The sequence below is a fragment of the Miniopterus natalensis genome, chromosome 5 (genome assembly GCF_054644295.1).
Source record: "Miniopterus natalensis isolate mMinNat1 chromosome 5, mMinNat1.hap1, whole genome shotgun sequence".
Classification (NCBI taxonomy): Eukaryota; Metazoa; Chordata; class Mammalia; order Chiroptera; family Miniopteridae; genus Miniopterus; species Miniopterus natalensis.
Window position 1 is genome coordinate 87,066,392 of NC_142085.1, and position 26,778 is coordinate 87,093,169.

Here is a 26,778-nt window from a genome sequence, read left to right on the forward strand (position 1 = left end):
TGTGCTGCGCACTCAGTGAACATTTCTTGCTTGAGTGTCCCCTTGGCTGCTTTCCTCATTTCACAATTCACTTTGGACTCTCACAGCTAAAATTAACACACATCATCTATGATTTGATGCTTGTTTTTTTTAAAGCCTTCCTGAACTTTGCAAATTTCTTCCTGAAAGTCTGGATGCTTCACTAATGAAGTGTCTGAATTAGAACTAATTTACCCCAGCCTCCATTGAGCTTAAGTGTGGCAACTGTTGAGGCTGCCTTCACTTTTGTCTCAGAGTTTACATAGACCATCAGATTGTAAACATAATTGGTTTATTTAATACAAGCAGTTTTTTGATAGTCTCTGCTCTTTCCTATTTTGTTATTAATTGTTGCTTTTCATGTGGTATTAAAGTATTTGAATCCTAGTAAGGAGAGTAGCTATTTAGGTTCAGCTTCCTCAGGATTATGTCACTTAAGAGGAGGAAGGGCAGCCCTAGCCAGTTTTGCTCAGTGGTTAGAGCGTCGGCCTGTGGACTGAAGGGTTCCGGGTTCGATTCGGGCCAAGAGCACGTACCTCGATTGCCTATTTGATCCCTGGCCCCGGTAAGGGCGTGTGTGGAAGGCAACAAGTAGATATATCTCTCACATCGATGTCACTCCCCTTCCCCCTCCCCCTCTGCCTCCATGCCCTCTCCTCCTCTCCTTCTCCGTCTGAAAATCAATGGAAAAAATATCCTCAGGTGAGAATTTAAAAAAAAAAAAAGGAGGAAGGGCAGAGAAATGTCTTAACTCACATAAAAATCACATATAATTTGTCTCTTGGAGCTCAGAGGTTTTTTTCTCCCTTTAGAACAGAAGGGTACCTCTGATTCATGTATAACTGTCCTCCCAAAGTTAAAAAAAAAAAAGGTTCTGAAAAGTTGGATTTTAAAGTTAGAAACAAGTGAGAGTGAATCTGTGCTGGGCAAAACTTACTGGAAGGCTACATCTGAAAACCTGTCCATTTGTGCTTCAGGTGAGACAAAGGATGTGTGCAGAGGGTGGGGCTGGGGTTAGGTATGTCATTCAAAGGATTTTTTGTACATTGGAGACTTCAAAAGACTTCAAAAGTATTTGCAGAAAATAATTTAGAATCTTTAATTTCTAAATTATAAATTTAGGAGTGGAATTTAGGAGTAAGGGGGTTAAGTACCAAGGGATTAGTTCAACAATTGCTGATAGGGTGTCACTAAATCATGTGGATGCTGCCCTCAGAGAGGTTACACAGTGTAGGAGGGGAGCAAAGCCTTATCCTCTAGATTTTAATGAGTTTCATGTGCCATCTTGAAACTCATTATGCCATCATGTTTGGATGGTAGGTGTGTTTCAGGCATCCAGAAGAAGAAATTTTGAGTTAGGAGTTACCAGTGGTCACCAACATTTTCAGCATCATAGTCTTCTCTTTATTATTGTTCCTTTTTGCCTCAGAAATTACTGTGATCTTATTAATGGCTAAGAATTTTTGTTCATTATAAGGTAATGGTATTAATAGCTCCTGTTTTTTCTGTGTAGTTGACCCTTGAACAAGAAGTGACTAGGGGTGCCAACCCTGCCCCCCACAACAGTTGAAAATCTGTATAACTTTTCACTCCTCAAAACTTTACAGTTATCCCTTCATATGCACGGATTCAACCAACCGTGGATTGAAAACAGTGTGGTTTTTTTTCTGTCTGTGATGGGTTGACTCCTCGGATGCAAAACCCACAGATATGGAGGGTTGACTGTATATTTAGTTATTGGAGGAAATCTATGCATAAGTGGACCTGCGCAGTTGAAACCCATGTTGTTCAAGGGCCAGTTGTACTTAATTATATGCTTCCTGTTGAGCTCAGTGAGGGAGAGGATGGAGATGGAGGAGAGGATCTGGTCGTGAGCTCCAAGGAACCCCAACATTCCCGGTTAGGCCATGCTGCCCAGAGGAGACTGAGAAAGAACAGTTAAGAGGGAGGAAGAAAGCCCACAGGGAGCTCCTGCTAAAACCTTACAAGGATTAACTCATTTAAAACCTTCAACTGCTCTGTGAGATAGGTACTATCATACTCCTAGTTTTACAGATGGGGAAACTGAGACCTTGAGTGGTTAATAGCATATCTCTAGTCACATAGTGAGGAGCAAGTGACCCAGCCAGGATTTTTGAAGTCAGGCATTCAAATCCAGAGTCTCCCTTCTTAACTGCTTCCCAAGTTTACAAGTGTTACCACACCTAGTTATAAGTTCAGCCAAGAACAAAGAAATGTGATAGTCTGTGTAACTTTATCTTAGGTAGTTGCATAGTTCTCAGTACATGTTTTACACTTCATCTTAGCCAGCAGGCTGAAAACCGATCAGTACATGTTTTAAATATTGAAAAATAGCTATGGACTTTGATTAATGGGTTTTAAACACGTAGGGAACTCAGGACCTGTTTGGGAATCTAGTCAAGCTTTGTCGTTTTACCTCTGCCCTTGCTGAGGGGCTTACCCAAGACCTCACTGGAGCTTGAAGTTTGGTCTCTTGACTCCAAGGTCAGAGTTTTCCCCACTGCACATTGCCCTTGGAATGCATTTTCTTTTACGGACAGTGTTGTAAATGAAAATTAGGTAGAGTTGAAATGAATATGTAAGATGCTAAAAATGCACTCATCAGCATCACCAATAACCTCCATGGAGCCACATCCAAGGTCTCCATACATTTTGACCTCTCAGCAGACCCTCTCCGTCTGCTGTGAGGACTTCACTCCCTGTGGGCTTTTTTCTTCCTGACTGTCCTTTCTCAGTTTCCTCTACCTGCTCCCTACGTTGGCCTGACCGGGAATGTTGAGGTTCCACGGGGCTCACCACCAGACCCTCTTCTGCATGTCCATCCTCTCTCACTGACTTGCCATTTTCTGTAGTTAACTCATCTTTATGTGGTGACTCTTAAGTTACTACCTCTAGTCCAGACTTCTCCTCTGAGGTTCAAATTCATGTGCCCAGCTTCTTACTTGACCTTGACATTTGAATGTCTTACAGACAGTGCAAACTTAACATTTCAAGTGGAACTGCTTCCATAGGCCCCATCCATAGTCCCCTCGTCTGTCCTGTTCTGCACCTCAGTTATTGCCAGCACGAGCTGGCAGTCATTCATGATGATAACAGTAAGAGCTGACATTTGTTGAGAGTTTATTATGTCCCAGACACTTCCTTAAAGGCATTGCATGAATTAACTCAATCAATAGTACCATCTATGAGATAGATGACGATAGTAGTAATAGTAATAAGAATAGATTACATAGCTCCTAGTACATACCAGGCACTGTTTTAAGCATGTTATAAATACTAACTCATTGAATTCTCACAACAAATCCATGAGGTAGATACTGTTACTATCCCTGGTTGACATATAATGTCAGCAACAGAAACACTGAGAGATTCACTTACTCCCCACAGCACTCAAGGTCCCTTGGCCAGTAAGTGGTGGGTGGAGTTGGGAACACACACAGTCCCCCAGAGACTGAGCATGTGCATTGTGCCAGTACTGCATTTTACTGTGTTTATCCCTATTTTACAAACAAGGAGGCAGTTCCTATATTTCCTCTCCCACATTCAATCAGAAGTTCTGATTTTAACTCCAAGACATACCCCCAGGCTGCTCTGTCCCCCCTCTGCCTAGTGAGCATCTTGGTTCAGACCACCATTGGCTCGCCCTAGATCACTGCAACAGCCTTCTACCTGTTTTTTCTGTTTTCACTTCACCCCCTTCCATCTCTTCTCCATCGCAGCAATACTGGTCCCGAAATGAAAACCAGAACATTTCAGCCCACTGCTTAAAACTATTCAGTGGCTTCCCACTGCACTCAGAATTAGATATAAGCTCCCTTTTGTGGTGTACAAGCCCCCCCGAACCCTTATCTTATGCCGTTGTTTTCCATTCTACCACACTAAAGTCTTTCTTGCCTCTTAACCCTGGCACAGCCACCCCTCATTGGGAAGCATCCCACCCCCGCTATCACTTCTTTGGTCTCCACTGCAGTCCCTTCTCAGCGGACCTTCCCTCATCACCACTTGTAGGGTTCTTTTTTCTCCACACAGCACTAATCACCAATGGCAGTAACATTATTATTTATTTCTTCCCTTTTGCTGTTGCCTCCCCCCCCCCCCCCATTAGAATGTAAACTCCATGCAGGCTAGAGCTCAGTAAGTATTTGTTGAAATAAATAAATACAGGTTCAATTTTAGGCTGCATTAGAAACCTAACGTTTTCCAGTTGGAAAATGTGTTTTGTGTTCCAGAAGAGCTGAATCTTATGTAGACTGGAACACAGCCTACCACTAAGCTGCGGAATGCTTATATAGTTCTGCCACTTCTGAAACAAAGACTACAAGAGTCCTGGGATATTTACATCTACAGTTTCGGTTACTTCACTCTTCAGCTTAAAGCCTTTTTCCTCATGCACCACAGAACTTGGACCTTGTGAGACCACTGCTGCTGAAACCATGGTGATGCTGGCGTTTTTGTGGATGGTGGAAAGGAGTGCTCACCCACGGTGAAGGGCTGCGCCTGACAGTGTTGGGACATGTCCCTGCTTGTGAAAAGCTGTTAGGTAAGCTGACTGTTAAGGCCGCAGTCCGACTCTCACTAACTCACTCTCCTGGCGCTTACTTACAAGTTGAACACCAAATGAAGACATCTGGAAGCTCAGTCAGGACTTTCTTTAGCTCTTTCTTTTTTTCCCTCTTTTTAAAAAAAAATCCTCACTGAGGACATGCTCAGACAGAGAGAGAGAGAAAGACAAAAAGACATCAACATGAGAGAGAAACATCAATCAGTTGCCTTCCATACTTGCCCCGATCAGGATCGAACTCACAACCCAGCTATGTGCCCTGACTGGGAATCAAACCGGCAACCTTTCAGTGCACAGTGTGACACTCAACCAACTGAGCCACTCCGGCCAGGCTTTAGCTCTTTCTTGATGCCTGCCCTTTCCCTCTGTAGTTCTGTCACTGTCCCTAGGGATTCTTCTGGAGCCACCTTGGATGTGCATCTACTTTAATGGAAAGTTTTTTTACTTCCTTTAGTAACCAATTCTCATGATGGGGTTCAAGGAAATTTGCCTCATGAGAATTTCTGTAGTAAGCAAAAAGATGGAGTTTATGCTAATTTTACATAAACAGGCAATAACTGTTAGCACATTAATTAAGATCTTGTTTGTAGTTCAATAAATTATTAGCTTATTTAGGACTCTTGACTTCCAAAGAACTGTCATTCTGTGAAAGTATTGAATGAGGGTGGGCCCCTGCTATGAGATGTAGGAATAGCCGTCCACAAATTCCAGATTAAAGCTGGATATCTCTCACCGAGCAGGAGTAACAGCTGTAATGAACTTGGGAGACCTTTCTTCTAAAGCAACAAAAACAACATGTTCTTAGTTGACAATGGGAGGGTAAACATGACCCTAATTAATGACTGCTTCAGTTGTTCTGTGGTCCTAAGCTCATAATTTAGACAGGTAACAGTAAATCAGTATAGATGGGCCCAACTTGCAAAACATGCCATAGGATCTCCTTCCCACAGCAGTCTTTGGATTAAAATTTAGAATAACTGGAAGTGATGGGTGTAAAGCAGCACTTTCTCTGCAAAAGTACTGAGGTGTTTCTCTTAGCAAATAGAGAGGGCCTAAGTTATTAGAATCTACAGATAATTCTTTTACCTGGCTTTTCTTGGTCCTGAATGTCACCTAGAACAACCTGCAGTCAGGGAGGTCAGGGAAATGAGATTTGTTCTTAGACACTGAAGGGTATTGGGGAAAATTCTGTTGGGATTGGAGCCCAAGTACATTGTGGGTTAAAATGACTTTTATGGACTAGCCTGTGTAGCAGTGATAATGCTTATGACATTACCTCTTTAGAATTATTTAGTCACGGCTATTAACAGACATTAACTGTATAGTGTGTGGATTAATCAGGGAAGTTTGCACTAGGACCACCAGGAGCAAGGATTGGAGGCAATACAACTCCTCCTACCTGTTCTCCGTTGCTTTTCCAGCTGTGAGAGAGCTCAGTGTAGGATCTTGTTCTGGTGTCACACTAGGCTTGGTGACTTTCTGATGGGCTGGTGAATAACTTTTGGCTTTTGTGTGGAAGCTGTTGCTCTGCATTTTGAATACAGATCTGATACTAGGATACCTTGGATGATTCTCAGGCTGTGGAGAGTTCGCTTCAGCAAGTAGATATTTAGAAACTACCCACAGCTTCCTGCAACAGTCCCAGGTGTGTGGTTACCAGAAAGGTCCCTTCTTTTCTTTTTCTAGCAACAGTAATCTCTGGTCTTTCTGGGCCATCTCAAACTTTGCTTTCTTCACTCAGAGACCATCCTTTCAGCTCTGCCCCCTACTTCCTGGAGTTCCCCACTCCCTTTGATCCTGGAGCCCTAGTTTGTGGTGGTCCTTCTCAGCAAGAGGCAGAGGCAGGTGTGGGCTCCCTATCTCTCATGCTAAATTTTTCATCCCAGGAATGGAGAGACAGAACTTCAAGGGATCTTAAACCTGTTGATTCGCAGTCAGGTGGACTGCGCTGTATTTGCTTTAGATGAAATATTGGAAGGGTAGGGTCTGTTTTTGCAGCATAGCTCCTTTGAGACTCTATAAGGTATCCAGTCTTCATGTATAGGACAGTGAGCTGTATTGACACTGCAGCTTCATAAAGAAATGACCAAGTCCAGGACCTGACCTTTTCCTTCAGTGGGTTTGGTACAGTATATTTTGGAGGGTTTAGAGGGGAAATGTAGAATAAAATACTGGGGTTTTTTGGCCTTCATTAAATGTGAAATGATCCAGCACTTTTCAAAAGATGTTTTTATTATTGAAACTAAAAGATGGTGTTTATGCTTCTGTTGATTGAATGGATTGAAATGCTTAATTTTTAAAGACATATGCTTAGCTCTTTCCTAGGATTTTACATTGATAACTTTTTGTCTCATTTAATTTGAGAAAATTTTATATCATTGGCTTAGAAGAACAGTTGCTTTGACAGTAAGAGTTTTTCTTGATCATTTTACCTGCTTTATTACTTTATTTTGTTTTCTAATAGATGCCAGCAGGTATTTATTTGATTCTGATTTTTAATTAATTTATTTTTTATTTTAATCTCTCCCGCCTTTCTTTTTAGAGAGGGAGGAAGGAGGGAAGAGGGAGAGAAAGAAAGAGAAAAACATCGATGTGAGAGAGAAACATGGATTAGTTGCCTCCCGTACTTACCCTAACTTTGGATCAAACCTTCAACCTAGGTATGTGCTCTGACCTGGAATCAAACCCTCTACCTTTAAATGCACAGGATGACACTCCAACCAACCGAGCCACACCAGCCAGGGCTGATTCCCCCCCCCCCCCCCCCCCCCCTTTTTAAACAGCTAGTTGAACAAATACTTGAGGGCACCATGTCAGGACTGGTGAAAAGTGAGGAGATAAATCAATCTCTGTGTTAGGGAGTCGTGTGGGTGAGGTTAATTTTTTACTTAGACTGGGGGTAGGGGCAGAAGACTAGACATGGTTTTTTATGATGAACAATTCGTAATTGTTCAGAATTTAAATCTTGTATATGTTTTCTACCATCTAGTTGAAACTTTTTATTTTTATTTTATTTATTTTTTAATCCTCACCCAAAGATATTTTTTTCCATTGCTTTTCACAGAGAGTGGAAGGGAGAGAGAGGGGGGAGAGAAAAACATCGACGTGAGAAAGAGACACATCGATTGGTTGCCTCTGGCACACGCCCAGGCAACCAATCACACGACCAGGGCTGGGGATCAAGCTACAACCGAGGTACGTGCCCTTCGCCGGAATCGAACCCGGGACCCTCCAGTGGGAGGGCTGACGCTCCTGACCCAAACCAGCTAGGGCTAGTTGAAACTTCTTAAAGATAATGTTAAGTTATATATAAACATGATTTAGCTTAGGTGTGGTAGAAAGATGTGTTCTTTTCCCTTCTGTGTTATATTCCAATCGCAATGCCATGGGAAGAATATAATAGAGTTGGTACTAATATGTTTAGAAAATACTTCCCAGCCTAAGTATATGATACCCTGTTTGCATCCATGAGGAGTGTCTTTAACACATGGCTTACATCATACAAAACTTAGTTTTAAATGACTTCATTAGTGTTTAATTTCAGAAAGTTATGTTAAAAAAAGAAAAATGGAGACTTTCCCTCTCCCAGCCCAGTCATTTGGTATTAGCATAACTGGGACAGTATCCGTGGCCTGTCTCCTTTCCCTGCCCCTAGAATGGTGTGGGTCTCCTTGTGATCTTGCTGAGACATACAGCAGACCTATTCATTCTCGTCCAAAAGGTTCTCAGATGCAGCAGGCAGCTGTGAACACTTGATACTTGCTTGGCTTGGAATTTAGCATGTGTACGTCTCTACCTAGGAAGTCATTCCTTAGCCTAGACCGTAGGACTGTTATTTTAGATGGTGCTGTGGAATTAGGTGATGCTTCTTTATGACCAGGCTAAATGTGAGGCATTTACTGTGTGGGTGGACGGGAAATGCATCACAATAGATGTAAGGGTTTGACTGTCTCAGTAACTAGGGAGTCAAAATTGATCATTTAGTCAGTGAGAAAATGGCACATTTTTCTTACATACTCTTTCATTTCCTTTTATTTCTCAGCTTGAATGTTTGTTGTTGAGAGGTAGGCCTTGGTGTGAATTTTAATTAGAACTGTAGTACATCAATCTTGTGGTAGCAAGCTCAATGTAATATGAATGCATTTAAAGAAAGGAAACCTTATGTATTATAAAATGAATAACTGAAGCCATGACAAGTGCCTGGCACTATGCTTTTATGCCATTGTATCTTTTTTTTGGAATTGCTTTTTTATTTTTGATATTTTCCACTGGTCATTTGTTACCTTATCCTCCTTGGTTATTTAAAGTCATCTTTTCTTCATCAGGAATTTATTTTCTTAGCTTTTTGGAATAAGTGGCTGTTTGAATGTAGATTGTATTTTTATTATGAAAATTTGTTTCTTAAAGAAATTCTTCAGTGAAATTAAAAACTGCTTTGCGCCAATGGAGGAAACCATGGTGAGGAGGAGTCCCTACAAAATTTGATTTCCCTCTTAAATGGCTTCCTCAGTGCCTCTGTAGCTACAAAAGCTGTTGGCAATGTCCCTGCTGGCTACCGGGACAGAGCTGAAAGCCCAGCTGTCCTTAGGAAGGCGGCCACAGTCGAGTGATTAATTGAAGATATGATTTTGTATTTGAGGCCCTGAGCCATCTTTAGGTTGGCAGGAGACAATCTTACATTCTAATGGTATTTGAAAGGTGCACTTTTACCATGCAGTGCACATTTTAACTGTTTAAATTGGAAGAGAAAAACACTGTCATTTGTCACCTAAATTAGAAAGTCAAGGATGTATTTTATTCGTAGATTTTCCACAGCTTAGCACAGAGGCTAGGATGTAAGGCACTCAGTGTTTGTTCTGTGAATGAATAGATGAACAGATATATGGATAAATAATTGGTTTTTATTTTTAAAATATTTTATTTGAAAAGAAACAGTAGTGCCATGCTGGGCGTGGCTCAGTGGTTGAGCGTCGACCTAGGATCCAAGCAATCGGGGTTCGATTCCCGGTCAGGGCACATGCCTGATGTGTGGGCTCGATCAATGACTCTCTAATCATTGATGTTTCTATCTCTCTCTCTCCCTCTCCTTTCTTCCCTCTGAAATCAATAAAGATACATTAAAAAAAAAAAAGATAATTATTATTTCTTAAAAAAAGAAAAGATGAAAAGAAACAGTAGCAAATATAATAAATCTGAGGGGAAAAAATAGCTAGCTCGAATCCTTCTGCTCCCTATGCTTTAAGTGACTGGGAGGGAAACAGATTATCTCATCGGACCAGGCAGAGCTGTCTCAGCTTGGGAATGTTCTGGGAAGGCTATTCTGAAAGGCAGGAGGAGAAAGAAACAATGTCATTTGTTTCCATGCATCTTACTGGTATCTGAGAGGTAACTCAGACTTTGGACTCCTAACTTGAAGTCCTGCCTAACTTCCTTATTTACAGAACCAGTGAGGTCTGGTTTCCCATCCTGGTGGTTGTCTTTCTGTCACTCCAAAGGAATGGCAGGGACAGGGGACAGCATTCCACAGGTAAACGGGAGGCGGGGGCGGAGGGCGTATGTGGCTCCTGCCTTGTTTGTTGACTAGTCTAGTTGAGTCACGCTCTTTAGGAAGAAGGGGAAAGGCGCCTCTGTTTGATCGGAGCTCGTGCTGGACCATACTCCTAGGCCTTCAAGAGTCACTTTTACTGAAGTGCCCTTAATGTTAAACTTTATTTGTGGTAGCTGCAGGAAATAAGTGTCAGTCCTGCTGTACATTCATGTGAGATGGTCATAGACAGTATCATTTCCACCATCTGATGGCCCTCTAGTGCTGCAGTGTTGAAATTTTTTCAGAATTTAATAATAGGGAAAACACTGTCTTTCCTGGATAACTAGGCAGTTTCCTCATTTCTGATAAGATTTCTGTAAGACATTCTGAGTCTCCTTTTCCCCTGATTGCAAGCCTATGTAAGGCCCAGGTTTTGTGCTTAGTGTTAACATTTTTGCTGTCTCCTTTTTCTTAACTGTTTTTCTTTTTATAAGATGGTAAATAATGTTATTTTATTTTTGTATGCACTTTTTAAATTTTTTAATCCTCACCTGAGGATATGCTTATTGATTTTAGAGAGAGGAAGGGAAAGAGAGAGAGAGAGAGAAGCATCGATTGGTTGCCTACCAGGGATCGAACCCACAGCATGAGCCCTGGCTGGGAATGGAACCCACAACCTTTTTGGTATATAGGACAACGCTCCAACATCTGAGCCACCTGGCCAGGCCTGTATGCACTTTTTATAAAGTGCTTTAAATTCTTTCTGGAGAGAGTTATGTTTTTACTACATTGATTAAAACAACAGTATGCATTCATTACTAAGTACTCAGTTTCAGTTTATGCTTGTTGGCACTACAACGTCTTTCAGCACTAACTCCAGTTGATTTTTCTCACTTGTTTAGTCCATGGCCATGCTGAATATCTCTAAAATTTAGGTATACAAATGCTATTTTATTTTAAGACCTGGATATTGTAGTATAAGAACTGGAAGGAAATAGAATTGATTTGTTTCTTCAAAAAGCTAAGCTTTTGATAGATTGACTGCCTTCTGAGAACCTGGGTGATATAAATCATTGCCTGAACCCCAAGTCTCATGTTCATTATCTCCAGTATGATTATAGCACTTAATTGAAATGTGGTTTCAGGGCCGATTTGGGTCACTATCCTTTTTCCTGCTACCCAATGTCTACTCTTCATTTGAAGTAGCACTGTTTTCTGGGAAGAAGGGTTTACTCCACTGATCAGATAGAAACACAGTGGAGATTTAAATTCTACAGTTCATTTTCTAATGTTTTATTTGTACAATTACTCATCAGTACTATGAATTAACTGAATTTTCATTCTTGTTAGTGTTACTGTAACAACACCTGTTGGAAGCAGGGATCTGGATCCCACAGGGATCCAGGCCCCTTCCCTAATGAACCCCATTTCATGTCAATCCTATCTCAATTTTGAATTCTTTTAGCAATTTCATATAGAGGACATTCTTAGTACATGAAAATCTGTAGAGATGTGCATCTGAAACTGCTAAGGGGTAGTGAGTGGTGTGAGTGGGCCCTTATCTAGCTTATTTGATCATCATTTTGCTAATTTTTAACTATCTCCCACATATGGTTATGAAAGGAAATTTTTAAAAACTTGAAACATTAGGTCTGGCTACATTCAGTAGTAATGGAATCAAAATAAGCATTTCCAGGCCTTTGGTGATAGTCCACTTATTCCTTGATCTGTATAACCAAATTCCTGTGGAAAACAACTCTGTGGTATAGAATGTGACAAGATTTGGCTTATGCTCTGAATCTTATGATTTCTCAGTAGCATAGCACAACTGATAATTTGTTTCTAGTAATGGACTATCTACTTCATCTCATTTCCTGTCCATGGGGTTTCCTATGTTATATTTCTTACTTGAGTTTGATTTCACTTTGAATCTATATGCTCGTCATGGATTTTTTTTGGTGAGTTATATGCACAAGTGATAGTACTATATTCCTAAATTATTCTCTTTAATTGATAGAAGCACCAGTAAAGGTAAGCGTTGTGTTCTTCAGTAGGCCAGTCATCCTTCAGAACTAATTTGTTAAGTTCAGATTGGTCTCATCATTATGAAATAAGCTCCTGCCTTTATTTCCTTCCCCACTGATTGCCTTTCTCTCTAGCCAGCCCTAGCCTGGCTCTTGTGTTGCCTGCTTGTGCTTCCCTCACCTTTTGGGTATCCCCTGCTTTGACTGCTTACCTGGTTTCAGCACTTGCTCACCTTTGGGATGACTTCTGAACCCATACCTGATGATGATAAATGATAGAGTATGGAGCGCTCCTGGAAATGAAGCTGACCAGGTATTTTGGAAACCCTCTTGCTATAAACAGTAGAAATATTAGAGAAGATAAAACAAACATTCTTTGACCATCTTTATTGCAAGAAAATGAGAAACCCACAGAGAAAGAGGAGTAAGTATTCCAGAGAGAGAGAGAGAGAGAGAAAGAGAGAGAGAAGTGACACTGAGGAGACCTCTGCTGATACTAGGGACCTAAATTTCAGGGAAACAGTTTCGTCTGTACCTCCCTGAATAGGGTACAGGTGCGGAGAGAACATCCATTAGCAAAGGGCAGAGGCTTCTTCATAACTTTAAATAAGAAGTCTTTTTTGATACTCTTGGGTTTGGGATTTGAATTTGTGCTACCTGCGTGATCTGGAAAACCTCAAGCTGAGAAACTCATCTCAGTGCTACTGGGTCAGAGACACCCAAGGGCTTGACAGAAGTAAACACAGATCCCTTCTGGAACAAAGCCACCTGCAACCCACTGATTATGAGCTCTAGAATGCGAGCAAAATATAAAAATATTACTTAGGAAATGAGCCACCATGAATGTCACCTTAAAGTCAGTTTTGATATGCCATTTGTTCCATCCACTTATCTGTTAATTCCTCACATTTTTATCCACCACTTATTATATACTAGGTACTACTCTCAGTGCTATGAGTTTGCTTCCATAGGTAGATTGTGAACTGTTTAAGTTCAGGGACCAGATGTAGTATTTTTTTTTTATTAACTATATTATCTAGCCTCAGGCTGGATACTTGGTAACTGTTTTATAATATTCTTTTATTGTTGCTTGACTAAAGCATGTAATGCCATTGTTATGAGGAAATGAAAATATTTCTGTCCAAAAAGTTATCATGGTCATTATGTGAGAGTTATGGTGAAATGGGAAAATACTATTGCTGGCTCTTTATGATGTAGACTTCTGCATCCTGCTCTCTCCGTCCTGATTGAAAAGGTGATTTCCAGCTGCTGTTTCCTTTACGGCCTACGACTACTCATTCATTCAGTGCCAGGTACTCTTGTAAGTGCTACTCACCAAGCTGGGATGCTCTCTGTGTGTTGATTATTGAATACCTCACAACTGCTTCTCTCTGGCCCCAAGCACATATTCAGAATTGGAGATATGTCCATTTGTGTGGGCACTGGGTCATCGGTAAGCTTGGGTCCCCTGCTTCCCTGCCCTGCTGTCTGCCCTAGTGCATGATCTGGGCATGCTTACTGTGTCTGCTTTGTCCGTCTGTTGGCCGAATGTCGGGCACACCTGCTTAGTTACCATCAGAACCAGGAAGGAATCAATGGAAGTTATCCTTCCCATAAAACTCAGTTGAGGCTGGGCCATAGCCAGGACTCTTGGCTGTATATAGTTGCTGGCTGCATTTCAGCTATCCATTTGAGCCCTTTCTGTATGGAAAACATGGAAATGCCAGGGGATTATTTTTGCAAGTAAAATAGATGGCAGCAGATATGAAAACATTTACTCATCATGATGTAAATTGGTGTTTTGTTTTCATTTTAGTTGAACAGTATATAGGTATTCATGAAAATATTTGGCTATAAAAATTAAAAATAAACTGTCATTATCTGTTACAGTGCAATTCAATTTAGTTCTTTGGAAAGAACTTTAAGTTGCAAGTTAAAAAAATTACTAAAGTTTATGTTAATATTAAAATAAGCTTCAAAAGTTTTAAGTAATAATACAAAAGACATTAAAATTCAGATTTGCTATATCAAATGTGTCTGCTTTTGTACAGATACAGTAATTTTTAGGAAAGTGGAATGTGGTAGTGGAACTAATGTGCAGTTGTTTTGCCACATCCTTTATTTTTCTCTGACAGATACTTCTATGTTTTTTTTCTTTTTTGTAACGGAAGCTGTTTATATTTTGTATTTCTTCTGTAGTCATGACTAAGAGTATAATTTCTTCACTAATCTAATCTAAACTTGTTTATTCTTGTATATGTGCTAGACATAACCGGTTTCAATTTCCTGCATTGCTGTGCATCTGTGAAAAGATCCTGTATTACTGGTATCCTAGTAAACTTTAGCATGGTGAGATCACCTGAATACTACTAAAGGGACACTGGCAGGAGCTTGGGGGACATTTTTAGCTACTTGCAGCTCTGTGTTGTAATGGTTAATTTCAAGACAGATTTTATTATATAATTTTATTTGATGTATTTACTGTCATCCAAGACTATAGAGTTTTAGATGACTGGAACTTGGCCTTCTAAGAGCCCCAGAATTTCAGCCCTTTCAATGGGAAAAATTCCAAAATATACAATTTTTTTCTTAATTAGAAGATAGTGGATATACTAGAACCTGTAGTTTACAATTCAGGGTCCTCTCTTTATTTCATGAGGACATACAGTGATGCTTTTGGAAGGAGTTAGCATGTTGGCCTTCTTCCTACATTTAAGTGCCATTTATTCAGCAGATATTGAGTTCTTTCCTAGGTTGCAAGATTCCGTGATCAAGGCATATTTCCTGCTCTCAGAATGTTCACAATGTTATGGGAAAGGTAGACCAGACAAAAAAAATCTCAGGGAAAGCATTTGGGAATATACAGGTTTGGGATCCAGATAGACCTGAGTTCAAATTACAGGGCGAGTGAAGTTGTATTAAATTCTGTCTAGCATTTGTGGAACCAGAGTTATGATTACATGAGTCTGTTTATCTGCCTGTGGCAGTGGAAAGATTTCCTGTAGTTTACTGTCCTATAAAAGAATATAATTTATAACATCTTTGGGGAAGCATTTTTATTCTTACATAGGATCATTTGTCTTTCAGGGAAAAGGTTTTTAACACCATGTATGAAATAAAAGCACTTTTATTCGATTGAACATACATTTATTGACTACCTTGAGAACAGGCATTTAAAAGTCTTTACCCTTCAGTAGCTACCAGCCTATCTGAGAATGTAGGGGCCCAAATACTTGTCATATGGTAAAGAGGTCAACGAGCAACTCACGAAAAATAGAAAAATATACTGTTTTCTGCCTTGTAATATGCCTTGTAATATTTTTCTTGATAGCTGGACACGATGTGCCGATTAAAAGGAACTGCCATAAATAGGCTTTTAGTGATTTTGTTGTAAGGTGTGGGGAAGCATTCTGCAGCCCTATGATTCCATCTCAATTTGTGTGTGTGTGTGTGTGTACACACATTTTTTTATTGAGGTGAAGTGTGTAACATAAATCTTGCCATCTTAACTGTTTCTAAGTACACAGTTCTGTAGTGTTAAGTATATTCACATTGTTGTACAACAATCTCCAGAACTTCTTATCTTTCAAAACTGAAACGCTATACCTATTAAGCAGCAGCTCCCCTCCCTAGCTCCTGGAAATTTCTGCCTCCCCTCCCTAGCTCCTGGAAATCACCATTCTACTTTGTTTCTATGAATTTGACTACTCTAGTTTCCTCATATAAATGGAATCACACAGTTATTTGTCTTTATGACTGGTTTACTTTATTTAGCAAAATGTCTTCAAGGTTTAGCCACATTGTAGTATTTGTCAGAATTTCCTTTTTAAGGCCAAATAATATGCCTTTATATGTATACAGCACACTTTATTTACCCATTTATCTGGTGATGGACCTTGGGCTGCTTCTACCTCTTGGCTGCTGTGAATAACGCTGCTATGTACGTGGGTGTGCAAACATCTCTTCAAGATCTTGCGTTCAGTACTTTTGGTTATATACCTTACGTTAAGTGGAATTTTGGATCATATAGTAGTTTCTATTTTTTTTAGGGTTGGTTAATGCCTCAGTCACCTCCCATAATTACCATTTCTTTTTTGTGGTGAGAACATTTAAGATTTACTGATTTAGCAACTGTCAAGTATGTCATAGTGCCATTAACCATAATTACCGTGATTCACATAGCATCCCAAGAACTTTGGGTCTCAGTCTTTTAGCGCACTTTGCCTCTGGACTGTCTTTTTGTATTTTCCTCAGTTTCTCCACCCCCTCTTAGGTATGACAAGTTGGCTAGAGTGGGCTTCAGTTGGACATTTCTCTTCCCCCAGATCAGTTAGGCTCTGGTTAAATAGTTTTTATTGAGGGCAGGCCTTGTTAAGAACAGAATGCTCTGGTGTATTTCAAAATGGCTCCTTTCGTTCTTCCCCTGCTGGAAGCAAGGGATTGTTCTTCAGTATTTACTGTGAGGACCTGGTGCCCTCCTGGAGATAAAAGTCACAAAGTCTAGGGGCCCCAATGGTTGGGGCCCCCTGAAGTTTTTGTCTCTCAGACGTGCCCACACTGAGCCTGCTACAGTTCATCAGTTACAGTTCAGGTTTCCCTATGCCGGGATGGTTCCCAGAGGCTTTAACTTACTGATTTGTGCTCTGGTAAGTGTAATTCTTTGTACTAGCCTTTGGATACCTCCAGTTTTTGCCCTGTGACTCAATTCTGTTATGTATGTAAGAAGAGTTGATTTTTTTCTGGGGTTCCCCCCCCCAAATCCTCACCTAAGAATATTTTTTCCATTGCTTTTCAGAAAGAGTGGAAGGGCGAGGGGGTAGAGGGGGAGAAAGAGAGGAGAGAAACATCGATGTGAGAGAGACACATCGATTGGTTTCCTCCTGCACGAGCCCCACCTGGGGACCAGGGATTGAGCCTGCAACCGAGGTATATGCCCTTGGCCAGAATTGAACCCGGGACCCTTAATTCCGCACGCCAACACTCTAATCACTGAGCAAAATGGTCTAGGGCTGTCTTTTTCAGCTTTTAACTTATTAGGATAGAGTTGTGATTTTCAGGTTTCTTATATGCCAGACTGGAACCCAGAAATTCAGACCTGCCCTAGCCAATTTTGCTCAGTGGTTAGAATGTTGGCCTTCCGACTGAAGGGTCCCAGGTTCGATTGGAGCCAAAGCATGTACCTTGGTTGCATGCTCAATCCCCAGCCCATGTTGGGGCGTGTGCGGGAGGCAACCAATCTATGTGTCTCTCTCTCACATCGATGTTTCTCTCTCTCCTTCTTTCTCTCTCTGTCTCTCCCTTCCACTCTCTCTGAAAAGCAATGGAAAAAATATCCTCAGGTAAGGATTAAAAAAAAAAAATCCAGACCTAATGATTTTATTTATTTATTTATTTATTTATTTATTTATTTATATTTTTAAAATATATCTTTATTGATTTCAGAGAGAGGAAAGGAGAGGGAGAGAGAGAGAAACATCAGTGATGAGAGAGTCATTGATCGGCTCCCTCCTGCATGCCCTCGACTGGGGATTGAGCCCGCAACCTGGGCATGTGCCCTGACCGGGAATCGAACCCTGATCGCCTGGATCCTGAGTTGATGCTCAACTGCTGAGCCACACCTGGCCGGGCCAAACCCAATGATTTCAAATTCTGTTCATTTTAGTTTCTGAAGGCTTGGAATCTAAATTTGTTATTTCTACTGACAAGTTGTGATATGACTTCTCTTTGTATGTTTGATAATTTTTTATTGTTAACTGATTTTTGGTTGTACCCCATCTTTGGGAATCCTTAAGTCCTAAATTGGGAATGTTTCCTGCAGACAAGATTTGCATTGCTCTAATGTAGAACCACAGAGGGCTAGGAATCTGGGGTAGTTTTAGTTTCCTTTGTGGCCCTGCTGAATGTGTGGGACTCAGTCTCCACACCTTAAAGTTGCACCAAGTTTGGGTATCTGATAGGGTGACCAACTGTCTGGTTTGCCTAGAACTAAGGGGTACCCTGAGATTGTTTCAGTGCTAACAACACTGGGACAGTTCTGGGAAACTGGGGCAATTAGGCACCCTAATTCTGATTCTAATGCTTATCTCAGCGTTTGTTCAGACAATTCTGGACAAATTTTTATCTTATATCTGCATTTGCCAGATAACTCTGACTTTCTTGTATGTTTATGTGTGTGTCATGTTCCTTCCTTGGAGATTTCTCATACTCTTCTGCAAGTCCAGCAAACACTGTTGTGATTTACCCAATATCTAGTTATATAGTAGTGGGCAGGCCCTTCAGAGCATCCTGGAAGTGTAACCTGTAATTTCACTTTTCACTTAAGTTATTGAGAACATGTTACCATGTCACTCTATAGTCTTCTATAATATAATTAGTATTGTGTTTTATGTCTGTGCCAATACTTACTGAACCAGTATCCCATTTTGGACATAAAGGTTATTTCAGATTTTTCCCTTATAAAAATGTTGTGGTGGAAACCCTCCTAAATCTTTGTACAATCCAGGATTATTTCCTTATGATAAATTGCCAGAAGTAGAATTGCTAAATCAAAAGGTTTGTAACATTTTAAGTCTTCGAATTATATCACCAAATTGGTCTCTCATTTCTCTGTACCCTACATGACATTGGGAATTACTGTATTTTTCAGTCTTTGTCACTTCGATAAGTGAAATGTCCTCCTTTTTAAAGTAAGGCACATGACTGTTGATACAAGTGAGCTCATAGTGTTTCACCATTTAAGTTGCAGGTGTGGATTCACTCTTAGAAGTATCTAGCTCCCATTCTCTTGTAAACCAGTAATCCAGCTGTTTGTTTTACAGCCTCTGTGCCCTCCTTTCTCTGTACAGATAATTAGGTGTTCATGTTCTTAGAGCTGGCTATTGAAACCATGCGCAGAAAGTAAGAGGGAGTAACTTTCCCTGAAAATGTACCTCTTTGCTGTTCTCTGAGCAGTTAGGTGGACCCACGGCTTCCGCCTTGAATTGCTTTACTCGTATGGGCTGCAGTGTTTATCAGCCTAGGTTTTCAGGAGACCCAGATTCTGAGTGGTGATGTTGACCCAGGGTTTATAGAGAACCTCACTCAGTTCTCTGTTTTTTGTTTCCCTTTTTCTTAGAAGGGTGTTAGGGGCTATGTAGCATATTTAGTACCTTATTGAGCACTTAATTAAATTTTGTACTGCTGAGTACTTCAGGTGAGGTAAAAATTGGAGTGTGAGAGTTTGCGGTTTAGTATATATGATGAATTAAACAGAAAAATAGCTCTACCACGAATAGAGAAGACCCTTGCCATGTGAAGTCTGTACAGTGCTTCAGTGTACTACATCTGAAGGAGCTGGTGCTCTTCCGAATAAGATAGCTTTTCTGTGGAATGCATCTTTAAAACTTACAGTGCAAGTCAGTGGGAAAACGATTTGATACAGTTGTAGTAAGAACGCATCTTTGGAATAAGCCTTACCGGCACGTTTTGAGAATGTTAATACTACATATATATATAGATATATCGAGATATATCTATAAAGACATAATCATTATTAAGACATATTATTAAGCTCCATTATCTTTGCAGTGATAGTGTAAAATTTCCTTGTATGTAGTTGTTTCCCTACATATGTAGGTAGCCACATGACAAGAGATTGCTGAGAGTATTCCTGCCTTAAAAGGCAGTCTTGGAGGGCAAATTTGAACTAGCCTTTAGGCAGCTATTGAAGCTCATTAGGAACCAGTTAGAACAGCCTTAGACTCCATGGATATTTGTGGGTTGTGGAAAATTCCCCAGGGGAAGGAGTAACTGTAATTAAAGACAGGTCATCTTAGTTGCTTCAGTTAAAAAGGAGAGTAGAGTTCAGGATCTGTTGCCATCTGTGGAACAGAAGCAAATGGAGGAGGCCTGAGGATGGAGAGCGCCCCACTCCCTCTGCCTGCCAGCCACAGAGTGAATCTAAGACAATGGCTAACCACAGTAGAAAGCGGGATGTGTTTTTTTAATTCTCATCCGAGGATATTTTTTCCCCGTTGATTTTTGTTATTGTTGAGAGAGTGGAAGGGAGAAGGGTGGGGGGAGAGACAGACGTTGATGTGAGAGAGACACGTCGATTGGTTGCCTCCTGCATGCCAATTGGGGCTGGGGATGGAACCTGCAACTGAGGTATGTGCCCTTGATCAGGAATCGAACCCACAGTCCTCCTGTCCAAGGGCTGGTGCTCTAACCACTGAGCAAAACGGGCCAGGGCCAGGATGTGTTTAATGCACGTCACCAACCAGGAAATTTTACTTTCCTTTTCCTTCTCTCCAACCCCCAGACAAGCCTGTAATCAAAAGCTTAAACTCTAGGATGTTTGGAATACTTTATTCAAAAGTTTCTACTGTATTTTTCTTCCTGCTTTGCATTCATCTAGCATCTGTTTATTTTTTCTTCAAATCTACTTTTTACTTCAGATAGAACCATATTCTAAAATTTTCTCTTATCTCCATTTATTACCATTAATATGCATTTTCTTTGTGGATACCTGCTTAGTTTGAGAAGTAAAATGACATCTTTGTTACTTTATTGGGATTTTCTAGGTTGGGACAGTATTCATTAAGGTTGTATATAATAATTTAAAAAATTCTTTCTTAATAATTGATTTTTTTAATTTTCCTAAAAATCTCAAAGGACACTGGCCTAACAGCTGACAGCTTGTTAAACCTATTTACTGTGAGATACATCATACATGTAGAAGAATATGTTAGATATATAGGAAGTAAAGAATAATTATAAGAGTGAACACTCAAAACTACCGCCCAGATGAAGACATGGAATATTGTGAGCACTGAGCAACACTCCTGTGTGTGCCCCTCTCCATTCACAGTCTCCACCCCCAGGGAACCACTACACTGCTTTATGTTTTTCTTGTTTTTAAATTTTTATTTATACTGTCTGTGTATGCATTTTTAACTGATAAATTTAGTTTTGCCTGTAAATGTAAATGAATTAATATTGTAGGTGGTTTTTTATCATAAGATCCCTTTTGCTCAGCATTATGCTTGGGAAGTTCACTCATGTTATTCTGTGTAGTTTGTTCATTTTCATTGCTGTATAGAATTCTGCTGTTTGAATATACTGTACCAACTTCATTCGTTCAGGTTGTTTTCTGGTTTTGGCTAGTATAAACGCTGCTGCTGTTACAAATGCCTGCGTCTGTGCCCTGGAGCACTTGCGAAGACTGTCAGGAGCAGCATTGCTGTTTGCAGCGTTCACATCTTCATTGACTAGCTAATGAACCAAACTTTTTCAGAGCAGTTGCATTCTTATAAATTTTAACAAATATTTCTATCAAAATTTTGTACATGAAAAATACCTTCCCTAATTTATCTCTGGTCTCTAACATTAATTCAAATGATTTTTTAAAAAACCAAAAGTGCACTTTCATTCACCCCAATGGTGAATTTTATTCATGTTGGTGGAAAGTAGGAATCAGATAAAACAAACTGTAGCATAAGTGCTTTTTCTCAGGGGTACCATTGTACTTTAGTAGTCAGCAGAAATGCTTTCTATGTAGTTGTTATTTTGAAACACGGAATATTAAACAGCCATGTACTCAGTGGTTGAGATTTAATAAAATTGACAATTTTATTGCTGCATCAAGAACATCCTTAAGTGAAGCTGGCATTTCAAAAAATTCCGATGAGTACTGGTACAGTTGTGTACCAATGCCTTGATTGGTATTAAAGAGCTGGCAATTTGACCCACTATTCCTTTTGCACCATTGATACAAATTGTCAACACAGTGAAGAAGACACATAATGTCCTAGTATTATTATGAAAATAATTTTGACTTTATGGTCCCCCTGGGGGCGGTTTTGGTGGGGGGACTGATAATTTACAGTGCTGTATTTAATATAGATGCTTTAATAATCATGAATTATGCTCTTAAGTAGTTTAAAACCCATACATGTATATTGCTGGGTCTTGAGAAGTTGCTTTTGCTTTTCCCATCTATGATGCTGCCCCCAAGCCAGAATAGGGACTATGGTAGTAGTAGTCAGTGACATTAGTATTTTAGGAGGATGAGCATGGCATTAATTTGAATTTTATAACATTTGCTTTCACTTTTTTTCTCAGGTGTAAGTGCTTCCTGAGAGATTTTGGTTGTTTTGATTTATTGTCACATACAAAATATATATACTGTGACTCATCTGTATTAGGATATCTCAAGGAATTATGTGTAGCTGCTGCCTTGCCCCTGCCTGCCTCCTACTACTTTTGTTGAGTACCCAATTTATGCTGAGGTTTACTGCAGGGATGAGAAAGATAGGTTCCCTGCCTCTGGGAGCATAAAGCGAGTGTTGGGATGCAGTGTGAAGAAGCTGGCACAGACGTTAGTGCGAGGTGCCCTGAGGAGCAGTGCAGGAACGGTGCTATTGTAGGTGGGTTTTAAAGGAAATGTTGAGACCTGGCCTGTCAAGGGAGCAGCAGGAGGGGAGACATGAAGGAGAGGAAGAACACCGTACTTTGGGGAATGGCCCAATGTGATGGACGTGGAGGCTGTGTCAGGCGAAGAGGACAAGCTGAAATCAGATCATAAAGGGTCTTGTTGGGACTTGATCCCATTGATCAGTGGTTCTCAAAGCCTGCTCCCCAGACCAGCTGCACTAGCATCTCTTGGGAACTTGTTAGAAATACAAATACCTGGACCCAGCCCTAGACTTTTAGGGTCAGGTATTTTGGCTGAGGCTAGGCTGTCTGTTTCACTGGCCCTCTAGGGAACTGCCCAGACCAGCAAAAGAAGAGTTGAGGCTCGTTGAACAGCCTTGATTTTTGTGAAGGTCACTCTGAGGACCCCCTGGAAGGTGGGATGGTGTGGAGGAGTTAGGGACTGAATCGTCGGTGTTTTCTTGGGTAGGATGTAGTTCGGGACTGAAGGCAGTAGGAAGAAGAGAATGGATTTGCTGGAGATAGATTTCGTAGGACTTTATTGTCATTAGACAGTTTCAAAGCTGCGCTTTACTCTGTGACCTGCCCCCAATCAGGGGTGGAGGGGTTTTAAACGCCCTTGCTGCCTTGTGTCTTCAGGAACATCTTTTACTTGTAGTGAGAAGACCAGTGCACATAACTTGCCTGGCCCTCTTCAGTCTCCTTTTGGATATCGCCTGCGTAACCAGGATGATGTCTTCTGGAGGGTTCAGGTTGCACATTCAGGGCTGAGTCTTAGGACGGCCAGGTGTGGGAGACAGGCAGTAATTTCATTCAGATATGCCCAGCTTCTGGCAAATTTAATAAACAGTAACGGCATTCAGACTCATGTTGTACGTTGTCTCCAAGTTGATGGAGGTGCTCCTCTTTGCTGCTTGAATTTTACCAATTACTAGCTCCATTTGGTATATGTCAGTGTAAAGATGAGTCTCCAATTTCAGTTACAGCGATTACTCGGTTAGAAGCTTTATTCAGCATTTTAAAGTTTTTTTTTAATATCCTATTTTGTTTTACAGATTTGTAAGACTCCAGGGCCTTCAAGCTGTGATTAATCAGATGGTTCCTGAAATGACTGGGAAAGCAGACACTTGCCAGCCAGCTGAAGAGTGTATGTCTGTGTGTATTTAAAACCTTTCTGTGCACACACATGAGAAGACAGGCTCATTCTGGTGCACACTTGAAGCATTTTCCAACTGATGAAAATTAATTTAAGTATCAGATGGAGCAACTTGACACCACGGGGCTCAGGAGCCCGGGGAGAAAAATACATCACTAATGGCCAATTTTCCATATGGTCTTCACGGGTAAAGAAAGTTTGCAAAAAGAAGAAGAAAAAACTGGCACAGATCAAGCTTCAAAAATACCTCTCCAGTATAAAGGAGCTAAGTGAGACAGTGACTGTGGGACAAGTGTGATTTCAAGCATTGCAAGTGGGATCAGATAGTGGTTTTTGCACTTTATTTTTCAGTGGATTTGGTGATTTGGACAGACTGTAAGATTCTGGACTGACAAGTATCTCTTACTGTGAGATTGTGGCTGGAGGAAAGCCAGTTCAGGTTTGATGGGACAAGTTTGAACAATGAACTGGTTCCTTTGCCTTTTTCAGTTGACTGTACTCGAGAAATTTTAATTTATTATTTCCCTTTTCTGTTTCTATAGGATAATATCTTAGGTAGCATTTGAAACCGATAATTACAAAGTAAATATCAAGGACCACCCAATCAAAGCTTCTTTTCCTTGGACTGTACATGTGGCATTTGGAAACATTCTCTGAATGTGAACAGAAAAGAGCCCATCAGCAAAATGTGGTAACTCTTTAGGGAAACAGTGGGGAAGAACCTGACCCTTGCCTGTGTTTTTGTTTTAAGGTATTCTCTTTTCTGTTGAATTCAAGAAGATTGCACAGATAAGAGGAGGATTACTTGATGGACTTAAACCTGAGATTAATTTTTTTTCTTCAAGATGAAAAAATATGTGATTTTTAGGAGCAGAAAGGGGAGAAGTTAGACTAGGGGAGAGAGGAAGGAGGCAGGCAAAAGAGACGAAATCTGCAGCCAGGCTTCGTTTTGTCAGAAAGAGGATTTAGGATTCATCTGAGGCAAACACTTGGACTGTTTTCAGGGCTTTACAACGTTCTGGCTTGGTGGAGTGAAGGGGGCTCTCTCTCGATATCTCTATGGCACCAAGGGCTGTGTGGGCCTGTGGAGGGGCAGTCAGATAGAGCCCAGCTTTCCCTGGGAACACAGTGACCTGCCAGAAAACTGGGCTGGTTTCTGAGGTGGGATGTTTTGGGTTCTGAACAGCAGCAAAGAGTCTTCTTCCTAAACTTGGACTGCTGAGTGCACAAACTCTGGTTGTTCTGTACGGTGCGTGTGCCTTTTTTCCCTTTATGCAATCTTTTCAGCTTTAGCAGCAGAAATTTGTCTAGTTGAGAAAACATGCCAGAGGGTGGCTTCAGAAAGAGGATGATCCCCTGTGCTCTGTCTCTGCGTCTGAACTTTTGAAGAGAAAATTCCAGCTCGAGGGATTCTTAAAGCCTTAAGTTACTTGAAATCTATGTATTTGCAACCCTTGGTCTCTGGAATCATATTACACTAAACTGGAATCTCAGGCTGAATCAGAATAACCAAGCTCAGTAAAAAGAAGAAAACTCAGTTTCTTGATACCGCGTATTAATGACGCTCTTTCTCCAAAGGGTCAGCCCACTCTTCCTCTAAGGACTTGAAAATAAAAATGGACCCCACATTTTTTTAAGCATTACCTTTTCTTAGCAGACTGCCATCATCTTTTATAGAGGAATTTTTTCACTATGCATTTGGTGGATCTTTATAAAATACTGACCTAATTAGGTCTAGGTCAATCTTAACTAAAGGGGGTTGGGGAACGCAATGCAAGCCAACCACAAAAATAGAATAAATCAATGAGAGGAGTTGGTTTAAATTTTTTGGCATTCAACATTACTTTTTAAGTAAAATAGTTCACTGAAAAAAAGTATGTATGCAGCGGTGGAACAAGGGCCCGTCCTTTGCAGCGACTCCAACATCCTCTGCCTGTCCTGGAAGGGACGCGTCCCCAAGAGCGAGAAGGAGAAGCCTGTGTGCAGGAGGCGCTACTATGAGGAGGGCTGGCTGGCCACGGGCAACGGCCGGGGCGTCGTGGGTGTGACCTTCACCTCGAGCCACTGCCGCCGGGACAGGAATACTCCACAGAGAATCAACTTTAACCTGCGAGGCCACAATAGCGAGGTGAGCTGGGCTTTCCTTTCACTGTTTGGTCACTTCTGGAGGTATTTTTGAGCCCCTCACCGGCTCTAAACTTACTTGGCTTCTTTAGTTTCTTTGATTTGCTGCCAAGTGAAACTTTGCAAAGTGAATTCTGTCTTCAACATTTTGGTGGGAAAGTGTTAGGGCAGACACAGTGCCTGTGGCTTGGTTACTGGATCTTTGCGCCTTCCACCACACGCCTGCGAGCTCCAGTGAAGAACTGATGGAGGTTGTGACTCTGTCCTGGCCACAGGGCAGAACCCAATCAGAATGTCAGCTCTAGTGATCTGCCAATGTCACAAGTGAAAAACTTGGGACTGTTTTTCTTCTAGAAAACAATTTCTTTTTTTTTTAAATAGGTCTATTGATTTCAGAAAGGGGGGGAGAGGAGGGGGGGGAGATTGAGAGAGAGAGAGAGAAAGAAACACATCAATGATGAGAGTCATTGATTGGCTGCCTCCTGCATACTCCCTACTGGGGATCGAGCCTGCATCCCGGGCATGTGCCCTGACTGGGAATCAAACTGCGATCTCCTGGATCATAGGTTGATGCTCAATCACTGAGCCATGCTGGCCAGGCTAGAAAACAATTTCTTGCAGATATTTTCCTGTAATGCAAGTTAGTCATGGTTAGTACTGATTCTTTATTTAACAGGATTTCCTTAGGAGCAGACAAGGCAGTTGTGTGTTTGGTGGAATTGGTTTCATTATAGGGACACATCACTATAGGAATGGTCTCATCTGGATTCTTGGATTTGTTTTTTTTTCTCTGAGAAGCTTTCCTGACCCCTGTTCCCTCTTTCCTCCCCACCTCCCACTTGCTCCTACTGTGCCCTGAGCAGCCTTTTGTGGTGGTACTTAGTAATGATAGTTATCTGCTGTGAGGGTTGGTAGACTTACTGGAAGGTTGTCT

General features: G+C 40.9%; 1 protein-coding gene across 4 annotated transcripts in view; it reads left to right on the top strand.

The window, feature by feature from the left end:
- Positions 1-26,778, top strand: part of TULP4 (TUB like protein 4) — a 147,212-nt gene that overhangs the window by 24,022 nt on the left and 96,412 nt on the right. For 2 of the 4 annotated variants that reach the window (XM_087817714.1, XM_087817716.1), the window contains exon 2: positions 23,620-25,848. In XM_087817714.1, the coding sequence (XP_087673840.1) occupies positions 25,597-25,848 (252 nt within the window). In that variant the 5' untranslated portion in view covers positions 23,620-25,596. Of the gene's footprint in view, positions 1-4,140; positions 4,580-7,763; positions 7,796-23,619; positions 25,849-26,778 lie in introns of those variants that run through there. The other 2 variants (XM_016200695.2, XM_016200694.2) reach the window with 2 other exon arrangements.